Here is a 13,516-nt window from a genome sequence, read left to right as displayed (position 1 = left end):
GAAAATAAAACGGCCCTGTCGGAATACTTTATCATATTTACTCACCAGAAACAGCGACCGGAAGCTGCTGAGATCTCCAAAAAACTCCTCTATGCTCACGGTCTTGGAATCGAAGATGAAGTAGTCTCCGAGATTCTCATACAGCTTGGTCATGGTATTATGCATGATCTGGAGCTTTTCATACTGGTCTCGGGCACACTTGGCAAAGCTGTAAATCGGTGTTAAGGAAGCCGTCCCCGTGGATTGGCACAATTAACGGGAACCCCGAGCACATTAAGATCAGACTACAATACTTTTCTTAAAGTCCTTGTCAGTTCAATTCTCTAGTTGGTATGCATTTGTTGATGGCGAAAATACTTTATTTTACTTTTTTTTAAAATCAGGACTAATTGTGACCCAAAAAACAATAAAGCTCAAAATAGATACGGGAATAAAATCACCACTCGGAAAGGTCAATGTTCTCTATTAAACAATCAAGTATGTAACGGCTTTAAAATTCTTAAGAAAACAATGTTACACTAACAATAAAAACATAAATGAGACCACAACTTTGAGTTCACATTGGCATTTTTCCCTAGAGCGGAAAACCCTTGTGGGTCTCGGGAAATCTGTTGATATAGCAAAGGTTTGCACTTTCTGGAGCAGTGTGGTCCCGTCGGGAACCTACAGACATTTTTTCCTACTCACCCCGCTTCTGTGAATGGACTCAAATGGAAGGGAAAGAAACACAGGCATGGGGAGAGGGCTACTTGTTGGGTATTGCCAAATAGCCACAGCCAACATCTCCAAGACGTGGGTCATGGAGGGTGTGTTTAAAGAGCGGGTGAACTGCGTAGAAGCAGCGAGTTCCATTCTAAATTTTTCACATTTCTTCCCACTCTTCTCCATCCTGCCCTCTCATCCTTCTTGACCAAGAGTTAGGGACCTTAAAATACCAACTTGCTTACGGCTATCCAAAATCTGGCGCAAGGGCTAAAGCCACTCCTTCCTTCGTCTTCCCACTCCCCTGCAACTTTTATCCAGGGAAAGTAATCCACTAGGCTTCCCGCCAGAGCAGGGGAGACAGCTACAGGAAAAGTAGGACATCAGAGACATTGTATAGCAGATTGCGACCTCTCCCTGGAAGACGCACAAGCCATTAAACATCCTTTAAACTGACCGGATTCATTCATTCAATTGTATTTATTGAGCACTTACTGTGTGCAGAGCACTGTACTAAGCACTTGGAAAGCACAATTCAGCAACAGATAGAGACAATCCCTCCCCAACAACAGACTCACAGATGAAAGCACCGATCTTCAGCGTCACGAGTGAGATCGAAAAGGAGGACTCGGAACCTGCAAATTTAAGGAGGAAGAGGAGAAGTTGATATAATAAAAATGATATTTCGTTTTTGTTAAGCGCTGACTATGTGCTAAGCACCACTCTTAGGCGCTGCGGCAGATACAGGGTAATCAGGTTGTCCCACGTGGGGCTCACGGTTTTAATCCCCGTTTTACAGAAGAGGTAAGAGAGGCAAAGAGAAGTTAAGTGATTTGTCCAAAGTCCCACAGCTGTTAAGTGAGGGAGCCGGGATCAGAACCCACGACCTCTGAATCCCAGGCCCGGGCCCTTTCCACTAAGCCACGCTGCTTTGTCTAATATGATATGTCTGCAGCACAGAGGGAGGGTGTGACTGGAAGAAGCGACGGCCAGGCCCAGGTCGGGTGACGGCTCAGAAGCAGTGGCCGAGACGCTCCTCACCTTGGGTCTCCTCCGACAGTTCCATGTAGCATCCGGACCACTGTGGAAAACCGGGCGAGACCAGCCGCACCTACGAGTTAGGGCTGGAGAGATCAGGCCTGAGCTAGTGACGATTATCCAACACACACGTGCTGAACCCTGAGAGGATCCAGAGCCGAGCGCAGCTGCTGGAGCCCAAGGAGGAGGACGGGATGGGTGGGATCGTTCACCGTCAGGTCACCGACGCCTGGACGTAGCGGGCCTAGGAAGCGGGGCAGGTCTGTGGAACTGCAACTCTGCCGTTTCTCGCTTAGTTCCAGGTGGTGCCAGATGGAGTCCCAGACATCGGGATGGTGGGAGGCGCTAGGTAAGACCGACGGCTCGCAAAAGCAAACGGTACAGGCAGGGGAGAGTCCCGGCAGAGCTGTCTCAAAAACGTGAGAAAACAACCTGCTTCCGGGCTTGATCCGATGTAATCGCACGATAGCATAATAATGCCAGTCATAACTAGAGTAGTTGTTAGACGCCTAGCACAGAGTGAGCGCTTAAAAATGCCATAATTATAATTATCATGACATGCAGGGGTGGATAAAAGATAAGGTAGGTGCCCGTTACATGTGGGGCGTACGCCCTCAAGTGGGAAGCGGCACGGTCTGCTCATTGTGAACAGAGACTGTCACTCTTCATTGCTATACTGTACTTTCCCAAGCACCGTCAGAGTGCTCTGCACATGGTAAGTACTTAAATACAACCGAATGAATGAATGGATAGAGCATGGGCATGGAAGTCAGAAGGATCTGGATTCTAAGCCCGCCACTGCCGCTTGCCTGCTGCGTGACCTCGGGCAAGTCACTTCACTTCTCTGTGTCTCAGTCACCTCCTCTACAAAATGGGGATTAAGATCGCGAGCCCCATGCGAGGCAGCGACCATGTCCTGCCTGAGCATCTTGTGTCTGCCCCAGCGCTTAAAACAACAGCGCTGGACATACAGTAAGCGTTTGATCGATACCGTCATTAATTAAGTGGGAGAGAGAAAGGGTATCAAATTCTCATCTTCCAGATGAGGGAACTGAGGCACGGAGAAGTGAAGTGAGTCGCCCAAGGTCAAACAACAGGCAAATGGCAGAGATAGCAATAATAATAATAATGATGTTGGTATTTGTTCAGCACTTACTATGTGCAGAGCACTGTTCTAAGCGCTGGGTAAGATACAGGGTGATCAGGTCGTCCCACGTGAGGATCACAGTTCATCCCCATTTTACCGATGAGGTAACTGAGGCACAGAGAAGATAAGTGACTTGCCCACAGTCACACAGCTGACAAGTGGCAGAGCCGGGAGTCGAACCCATGACCTCTGACTCCGAAGCCCAGGCTCTTTCTACTGAGCCACGCAGAGATGAAAACCCAAATTTTCTGACTGCCAGGCTCACGCCTTTTTCACTCAGCCATGCTGCCACTTAGAAGGAATCCTTTTGGAAGTCCCTGACCTTAGCCACCTACTCATTCTATCTGATGTGTCAGACACAAACTCACACAGTTAATCAATGCTATTTAGAACACTAACTCACGTACAAGCCCCCTCATCCTCCTATTCATGAATAATAATGTTGGTATTTGTTAAGCGCTTACTATGTGCAGAGCACTGTTCTAAGCGCTGGGGTAGATACAGCGTGATCAGGTTGTCCCACGTGGGGCTCACAGTCTTCATCCCCATTTTACAGATGAGGGAACTGAGGCACAGAGAAGTGAAGTGACTTACCCAAAGTCACACAGCTGACAAGTGGCGGAACCGGGATTAGAACCCCTGAGCTCTGACTCCCAAGCCCGGGATCTTTCCAGTAAGGCTCGCTCTTCTCTTATTTATTTATCTAAAATAAATGATTTGATTGCCTATCTTCCCCCTTAGTTTGCTACACTGCCTTCCTTGAGGATAGGGATCATATCTTCTCTCTCTTGAACCCTTCCGAGGGCTACGTGTAATGCCCTACACACAACAGAGAAGCAGTGTGGCTCGGTGGAAAGAGCCCGGGCTTGGGAGTCAGAGGTCATGGGTTCGAATCCCGGCTCTGTCCCTTGTCAGCTGTGTGACTGTGGGCAAGTCACTTGACTTCCTTGGGCCTCAGTTCCCTCATCTGTAAAATGGGGATGAAGACTGTGAGCCGCACGGGGGACAACCTCATTCCCCTGTATCTAACCCAGCGCTTAGAACAGTGCTCTGCACATAGTAAGCACTTTACAAATATCAGAATTATTATTATTAATAGGCATTCTGGAAATAGTACTGATTACCTGTTTGGAGAGAACAAAGTTTGGGAAGCTCAGGGTCTAGATTATTATTAAAATTCCAGTTCGTATTTGGGTTAATTACAATTCACTTTAAAAAAACACTGTAAAAATACTTGGACCTTTTAAAAAAAACTTAGTAAAATTGTAAAATGATTCTCTAGTCTCTACAAGAAATGAATATTGTTTTTATTCTCCTCTCTTTTTCCCTGAAATAAAAGCTTGAAAAACAACCTTGAGACTTGCCAACACAGAAATGTTTTCCAAAGGTCACTCACTCCTAATCTGTTTACACTGAAAGGTTTTAACTGTTTATAAAAATTTGAAAGCTCAACACATGTATTCTACAGAAAAGAAGCCAAAGATTCCACAGAAGGCCAACTTTACAAGACTTCATTTAGCACTAAACAACGTTTTAACCAGCAAAAGAGGAAGTAACAAGTACTTGCAGCTAAAAGACCTGGACACTGAGATTCTCTCTCTCCCTAAAGATGCAAGTACCAAAGAGAAGACACACTTTGTAAAATGCTAAAATTAATCAATCAGTGGTACTTACTGAGGGCACACTGTGCAGAACAGTGTACTAACTGCTTGAGAGAGTAAAATATAATAAAGTTGGTAATAATAACGTTGGTATTTGTTAAGCACTTACTATGTGCAGAGCACTGTTCTAAGCGCTGGGGTAGACACAGGGGATTCAGGTTGTCCGACATGGGGCTCACAGTCTTAATCCTCATTTTACAGATGAGGGAACTGAGGCACAGAGAAGTGAAGTGACTTGCTCACGGTCACACAGCTGACAAGTGGCAGAGCTGGGATTCGAACTCATGACCTCTGACTCCAAAGCCCGTGCTCTTTCCCCCGAGCCACGCTGCTCAGTATTGTTATCGTTATGGTATTGTTAGTATTATGGCATTTAGTGCTTACTATGTGCCAAGCTCTGTTCTAAGCACTGTGGTAAATACAAAGTAATCAGGTTGTCCCACATGGGGTTCACAGTCTCGATCCCCTCATCTGTAAAATGGGGATTGAGACTGTGAGCCCCACTTTTCAGATGAGGGAACTGAGGCTCAGAGAAGTTAGGCGATTTACCCAAGGCCGCACAGCAGACCAGAGGCGGAGCCAGGATTAGAACTCACGTCCTCTGACTCCCAAGCCCGAGCTCTCACCACTAACCCACACTGCTTCTCTGGTTCAAGTGTTTCCTGCCCACAGGGAGATTAGTCTAAACAAATACAAGTGAACTGGTCTTAGTTATCGTCTCTCGAGTTTGCCACGGCTTATTTTCTAGACTGGAACTCTGAGAAGGATCAGAGCCCTAACATTTTACCTAGGAGAACACACTGCTAAAATCCTTTTTGAATTGCAGGAAAAATAGACAAAGGAGAATCAACATAGTAACCCTATTCTCTTTCCACACAAACACTTCATAAGCTACATTAAAGACCGTTCGAGAGCAGCTCTGTTGAAATAATAAGAATTCGTTGATGCGAATTGACAAGATGTCAGAACGATGTGGAAGAGGGATACATTATACCATTTCCCCATAGAAAATTTCCTGCAGGGTCTCACTTTCACAGGAAGTTATAATAATAACGTTGGCATTTGTTAAGCGCTTACTATGTGCAGAGCACTGTTCTAAGCGCTGGGGTAGATACAGGGTCATCAGGTTGTCCCACGTGAGGCTCACAGTCTTCATCCCCATTTTACAGTTGAGGTAACTGAGGCACAGAGAAGTGAAGTGACTTGCCCACGGTCACACAGCTGACAAGTGGCAGAGCCGGGATTCAAACCATGACCTCTGACTCCCAAGCCCGGGCTCTTCCTACTGAGCCACGCTGCTTTACTCCCTATACTTATATTGGGAAAAAAAAAGGCTCATGGATTAAAATGTCACTTCTGTAATATTATTGAACTCTGAAAAATCAACTAAAGATCCACTCAACCTTCCCATATGCACTTTAGAGGTGAAACACAACTATCCCTTTAAGAAAAAGAAATGCATAATCTTGTACTAAGAAATGAGTAGGGGCAACATATTGCCTCCAATCTTTTACACAGTAAGGATGAATTTTCTCTTTTTTTCAGACTTGTTAATCTCTTAAATCAACCTTCGACAAAGATCAATAGTCCACAGCTGCGACACAAAACTAGTGGGGAAAATGGCTGAAACATCTACGGATGTCTACAGATGGGTTTGTGGGGGGAAATGTCTAACAAATTAATGTGAGCGTGAGCTGCTTCCCCTATAGTTGTTCATTTTTTTCTCCCATCGTCTCTGCGGTGAGACGTGAGCATTACTCTGCTTCTATTGGAGATATTAGAAAGCTGAAATTCAGAGTAGTTAAGTCATACGCTCAAGACGACAGATCCAGGAGTGCGATCTGAACCCGGACCTCGGTTTTTTTCTTTCTATAGGATTTTAATGCCTCCTATGAGAGTCCTCTTGGCTCAAAACTCCATTTAAACAGCTGGATTGTCTTACTGAGGGGGCAGTGTCAAGTGATCTAGCATTTCAAATCAACATCTTTCCCAGCATGATTCTGATTGCACGGCTAATGTCAAGGTGTTTTGGTTTAGGCATTTAGGCTGCGTTTGGGCGTGTCAAGGGCCGGTCTGAAGTGCTCTGTTCATCTGTTTATGCTTCCACCCCTACCTTTGCTGGTTTGGAAATGTCTGTACACAACTGTAGCCTCTTGATTAATAGGTCTGTGGTTTCCAACTGAAGCAACTGAAAGCAGACCGCTGGTATTCACTTCTTCCTCCCAACAATCTTGCCTAGCTTTTCACTCTATCATCAGTCGTACATAAAACCTCTGGGAAGTTACCTGTGTAAAAATGGCTCTTTGTTTTGAGATATGCAAGTGGGGGGAAAAAAAGGTTGTCCCCGTAGAAGGAATTTATTAACCTATTACATCGCATCAAATAGTCCGTGTCTAAGAGGCTTCCGGGCTAGAATAGCTAGACTCACTCTTGAAGTACCGATGAGATGACCACAAAGGAACAGTCTTCCAGCAACTGTCTTAACAGCTTTATCATCCATCAGAATAAAATGAAGAAAGAGAGTCAGGTTAGGTAAGAACAAAGCGAATAGTCCTGCTGTCCTATTGAACACAAGATCTAAGTAGACCATTTCAATTCCACTTCAGCTTCATTTCAACAAGAAATATTTGCTTAGGAAGCAAATGCGGCTGAAAGACAGTATCAGATCTCGATCTATCTTCTTGACTCAGACCTTTAATTTGCTCTACCCCATGGCGACTGTGTTATTCATAACTTTTCATTTATTTCTCCCATTTCTCTAAAAATGCAAATCTGTCGCTTAAAACTGTCAGCTGATATTCACCATTGGAATATCACTGCACAACTTCATCACTTTCCACCGTAACAACTGAAAGTCTGGTTTCTAACCGGCCATCTAGAAACATGCTAGATGAGCAATCAAAGAAATGGGTCCGTATCTTAAAATAAGCCACCTAGAGATCCTACAACCACATAAGGAGTTTACAGTGGCTCAGCTATTAATATCAAGAGTCACCGATGCATTCTTACATGGCTTTAAAAACCCTCTATGAGTTTTCTTAACCATTATTCAAATTCACATTCTGTCTGTTGGTTCTTGTTCTCATCCCTCCATATCTCTAATGGATACAGCACAGGCCTGGGAGTCAGAGGTCACGGGTTCTAATCCCGGCTCCGACACGTGTCTGCTGCATGACCTTGGGCAAGACACTGCACTTCTCTGGGCCCCAGATACCTCATTTGTAAAAGGGGGATTGTGACTATGAGCCCCATAGGGGACAGGGACTGTGTCCAACCCTATTTACTTGTATCCTCTCCAGTGCACAGTGCTCGGCACATAGTAAGTGCTTAACAAATACTGTAATTATTATTATTCACTCCCCATGCTCTATCATTGATTTTACAAATGGTATTATTTAATTTAGTAGGCTATTTTGTAATAGTTTCTATGGACTCTACTGGAGGAAGATGATTCCTTCCGAAGTACTTTTTAAAAATCGATTGACTCTGTCTTCTGAAATGATGGAAGTCGGTAGACTCAAAATAATAACAATCTTGAATGCTTCTCAGAAGTCTTCCTATTGCTACGTACCTAGAAACTGAGACTGCAAATTCTTTGCTGTCGCTAGGAACTTAGACTCAGAAAGTATATGAAAGCTACAAGAACCATATGTGCTGCAGTGTCAAAGTCCATCGCTGTATTAAAAGACAAGGCTCCAGTCTCAAAATGAAAATCATCTGTTTCCTGGGCATTTGGGATACACCGTTTGTTTTAATATAGTTTTTAAAAAAATGTAACTATGCGATATGCCAACGAAGGAATGCGGGTAAAATACAAACCTATGGGGAGTAATTTAAGTACAGACAAGAGGAGAAAAGTGATAAATCAATTTCAACGGTTTCCATAAACTGTCACGCCAAACCCATAACACACAATAGACTGATACAGAGAAACGGCTCTCTCCCGCAGGGTTGAAAAAAAATATTTACATGTTTTGAAAAATTGGGCCTTTTGCAATGCAGCAATCTGATCTGTCTCGCATCTGAGAAAATTCATGTTCATTCCGTCCTCTCCCTGATACACTCTACACTGACCAAACCCAAATGGAAACCCAGAACTTTCAAAATCCATTAGAACCACACTACCCATCCTGTGAAAAGAGAGTTTCCAGGTCAGTCTAGGCTATGTGTAAAACCTCCAGGCTAACTGACCTCCTGAAAACAGATAAACAAATAATTCTATTACAGTTCAGGTGAAACATAACCAATAAATGCTTTAACGTAGGAAATCTGGGCATAAGAGACTCCAGCTGGATTTAGAAAATTAATTGTAGAATACAGTACTTTAATCTCTTAATCTTATGTCTGCAAATGTCCATTTGGTCCATTAGTTTGTGAATCTGTCATGGTAGGAATTTAGACCGTGAGCTCATTGTGGGTAGGAAATGCATCTACTAACTCTGTTGTACTGTACTCTCCCAAGCGCTTAGTACAGGGCTCTGCACACAATAAGCATTCAATAAATACGACTGATTGATAGGGATTGTGTCTTCTATTCTGTTTTATGTCCCTAGGCACCTAGCAGAGCACCTTACACATTGTCATAGATGTGTAATTAATTATAGATGTGTTATAGATGACAATTATGCATATTATGTTGTTCTCTTGGTGTGTCAACAAGTTCATTAACTTTTTTTTTTCCCAGGCACTAAAAACTAGGTGGGATTTTGAGGCAGGGCTTTAAAGGAAGGGACGATATGAATGTGTTTAAAGAGAGCCATTTTTTTTCCCAGGGGAAGATCGTGAAAAATAAGCTATTTTCATAACAGTTTGAAAAGATTTTCAGAACAAAAATGCATATATGTACAGTTTTTAAAATACCTGGATCCTAACTTTATAAACAAATTTGCTTCATTTTTCATGAAGAATCATTTAGGTTCTCAGATAAAGATTTTTGTTTCTATTTCATTTGTAAATCTTTTATAGCCCTAAAAGGATAAAACTAGAAAGATGAGAACAAGTATCTATGAGAACATCTGGAATACAATCAGTAAAATATTTGCACATCTATTATTGATTTAAGACTTTAAGTTACTACAACAAAAAATGGCATTTTGACTGAATTGGAGTCTAACCAAGACTCATAAACTAAACATGAGGAATGACAGATGCTGAATCCACAGTCAAAAATGGAGATTTGAAATTTATGTTTTGGAATAGACAAATAGCGTAGCTCTTCTGAAACAAAATAATAAAATATTAAAACAAATTATCTTGATCTAAAAATGCTTGTTCCGTTTTCTTCTAAACATAATAAAAATCATGTACGTCCTGCTTCTACCAATGAAAAGAAACTGAACTGCTCTTTTCTGATAGTGTATTAACTCCTTCAAGCTATTAGGACACTGGATCTGTTCTCGTCACTCCGAGCGCTTAGTACAGTGCTCTGCACACAGTAAGCGCTCAATAAATACGATTGAACGGTCACCGATTCGCTTTCTTTGTTCCTCCCAAGACCACCTGGGCTTCACTCTTGACTTTCCCACCCCAGTCCCCTCACTCACACTGTTCCCTGGTTTGGAATTCCCTTTCTCCCCACATCAGTGTACAGCTCTCCCACATTCAAAGCCCTAAAACTCCACCTCTCATTCATCTGTTTTAAATAAATCGTATTTATTGAGCACTTACCATGTCCAGATCACTATACTCAGCGCTTGGGAGCGCACGACACAATAAACAGACATATTCCCTTCTTGCAACGAGCTTAGAGTCTAGAGAGGGAGACAGACATTAATAGAAATTAATTACAGATAGGTACCTAAGTGCTGTGGGGCTCGGAGGGGTGATGAATAAAAGGAACAAGTCAGGGAGACGCAGAAGGGAGTGGGAGAAGAGGAAAAGTGGGGTTTAAACAGGGAAGGCCTCTTGGAGGAGATGGGCCTTCAATAAGGCTTTAAGTGGGGGAGAGTAACTGTCAGATACTACTCAACCTACTCCAACAAACAGCGGCATGGTCTGTGGGAAAGAGCATGCCATAGTGGATAGAGCACGGGCCTAGAAGTCGGAGAGTCATAGGTTCGAATCCCGGCTCTGCCACTCGTCTGCTGTATGACATTTGCCAAGTCACTTCACTTCTCCGTGCCTCAGTTCTCTCATCTGTAAAACGGGGAGACTTTTGTGAGCCCCATGTGGAACAGGGACTGTGTCCATCTCATTTAATTTGTATCCACCTCAGTGCTGAGTACAGTGCCTGGCACATAGTAATAATAATAATAATAATAATGTTGGTATCTGTTAAGCCCTGACTATGTGCAGAGCACTGTTCTAAGCGCTGGGGGAGATACAGGGCAATCAGGTTGTCCCACATGAGGCTCACAGTTAATCCCCATTTTACAGATGAGGTCACTGAGGCACAGAGAAGTTAAGTGACTTGCCCAGAGTCACAAAGCTGACAAGCGGCAGAGCCGAGATTCAAACCCATGACCTCTGACTCCCAAGCCCGGGCTCCTTCCACTGAGCCACGCTGCTTCTCATAAATGAAATAATAATAGTAAGCACATAATGTAAATAGTAAAATAGTAAGCACATAACGATTACCACAACTATTATTATCATTATTATTATGGCTTTGATAAATTTCCCTGCACCCTAAACTGCATGAGCTCTTTCCCCAACTCCAGTATTTATGAACTTGTATATTGCACTCCTGTATGTCTGTTAATCTAACTGTACATTCAATTACTTTGACTTCTTTAATTGTAAAATATTTTTCATAGCTCTCTTCCCCCTTAGGATTTAAGCTCCATATTAGTGGGGAAAACCAATTGGACTCTCAATGAATTTTAAGACTACAACTAGTAATAATAATAACAATAACAATGACTATGACATTTGTTGAGCGCTTACTATGTGTCAAGCACTCTTCTAAGTGCTGGGGTAGATGCAAAGTAATCAGGTTATCCCACATGGGACTCATAGTTTCAATTCCCATTTTACAGATGAGGTAACTGAGGCACAGAGAAGTTAAGTGACTTGCCCAAGGTCACACAGCCGACAAGTGGTGGAACCGGGATTAGAACCCACGTCCTCTGACTCCCAAGCCCGGGCTCTTTCCATTTAGCTTGCTGCTTCCTACTACTGGAAGAGAAAATCATGATAATGAACCTTTAGAAAGACCCATTAGTTTAGGACCATCACTTAAAAAGCAAGTTCAGAATTGGCACTCTTAAATTTCCTAAATCCTTAAACTTTATTCTTCTGTAAAGATAAAACTTGTTGAGCCACACTGCGTTGACTCCTAACATTCTGGAACAGAAACTCTTTAAGGATGGCTGCTCAAATGACAAATGGAGAGAACTTGCTCTCTCAGATTTTCAACCTGTCCAGACAAACAAATTCCTTCTCCTGTTACTGTCAGTTCACTTGTCTATTTCAGTCCCCTGATACCGGCTGACTGAACTTTCCGGACCCTCCCTCCCCACAAAAGCACGAGCAAAACCCATCCGGCGCTCCCAAAGCCAGGTGTGGATCCAATAAAGGGGTGAGCCAGGAGCTCGGCTCAGCAAATGGAGTATCGAACTTCCTACGAAGCTAGAAGCACTTAATCAGAGGCATCGCCTACGCCACAGCATGTTTTCAGTGCTCGTCTTCCTTCATTTGTGCCCCTCCAACAGACAGCTGAGCTTCAACATCAGTGTTATCTTATCCCCCTGAGACCGAGATTGTGCTGCCCTGCGCGATCTGAAAATTGCACTCCCGTAGCCCACGATCATTCATACTGCAGACATCTTGCTGCTCTGGGAATCAACCTCCTTTCCACGGATTGCAAAGCAGATCCTCCATCCTGCCTAGGTGGGAGGGGGCTGTGCTTCTGGCTACGTTTTCCAGTGGTTTTGCAGAGTTGTTCTTTTTGTTTTAAAGCTATCAATGGTATTTATTGAGTGCTGTTTGCAGAGGACTATACTAAGCACTTGGGAGAGTACCACTGAGTTAGCAGACATGATGATTTGCAATCTGATGATTGTTACGTTGCAATTTTTGCTTTTGTTAAAAACTCTTCTTCAGACAGTTTTGCAGGATATACTCTGTGGCGGTCAAACTTCCTGCACGTCTTCCGAAATAGCCATATGGTACTAACATTCCAATATCTAACAATTTTGGTAAATTCATGCTCCATTAGAACACCGGCTAAGTTTTGCCTCTCATTCTACATCTCTGTTCCGGGCCCCAACAGCTATGAGAAATATGATGGAAATCTGGCCATTAGTGAAGAACCCAGAAGTCACGAAAGAGAGCAAATTAGATCGTCCATGGTTTCCCAGCAGAGAAAGTTGCAACGGTTCTCATCCCTCCTAGGCAACAGAAGATTTTTTTAAATGATTCAATAATCAACAGTCAACAAGATCTTTCGCTTCCAATCATTAATGAGCCTCGAAAAACTGTGTCAAAATCGAGATTTCGATTGGTCAAAATCCAACTGGATTGGTTAGATTTACATTCCCTGCAAGTCACTGAGAACACCTGTTTGGAATAGTGTTAGAGGCTCAACATTAGGACAGATGGTAATGGAATACTCCCTTCTTATTTAGTTTCTCCGTGTTTCTAGTGATATATGACACCTCTATATACTTGGAAAACCTTCTGCTGACTGGGAAGTTTAGGGAAATACATTTTGCTGTACAGAACGAAAAGAGAATTCAGACATTCAGGATGCTTTCTGGCCAAAGATGATTACAGTTTCACACTTACTATGTGGAACAGCTCATTGTATCTAGCCTGAACTCGGGGTTTCAAATTTTATCGTCTTACTGAATATACACTGGAATGCTAATATGCATATAAAAGTCTTGGAACTGTTGCAGAAACCATCATATTACTATTAAAAAAGGAAAATATGACTTACCCTAGTAAACTCCAGAGGGTCGCTCTAGAATTTCTAGAAACCACTCTGACAATCCAATAAAGATCCTATACGGTTCCCTACTGTTGG

The 13,516-nt window shown here is 43.0% G+C and overlaps 1 protein-coding gene across 1 annotated transcript in view; it reads right to left on the bottom strand.

The window, feature by feature from the left end:
* Positions 1-13,516, bottom strand: part of DIAPH2 (diaphanous related formin 2) — a 692,146-nt gene that overhangs the window by 177,379 nt on the left and 501,251 nt on the right. The window contains 1 exon segment of the mRNA XM_029067298.2: positions 46-210. Coding sequence (XP_028923131.1) covers positions 46-210 — 165 coding nt within the window.

Source organism: Ornithorhynchus anatinus, chromosome 6 (genome assembly GCF_004115215.2).
Source record: "Ornithorhynchus anatinus isolate Pmale09 chromosome 6, mOrnAna1.pri.v4, whole genome shotgun sequence".
NCBI lineage: Eukaryota > Metazoa > Chordata > Mammalia > Monotremata > Ornithorhynchidae > Ornithorhynchus > Ornithorhynchus anatinus.
Note: the sequence above shows the minus strand (reverse complement) of the source record. Positions and strands in the feature narration are given on the sequence as shown.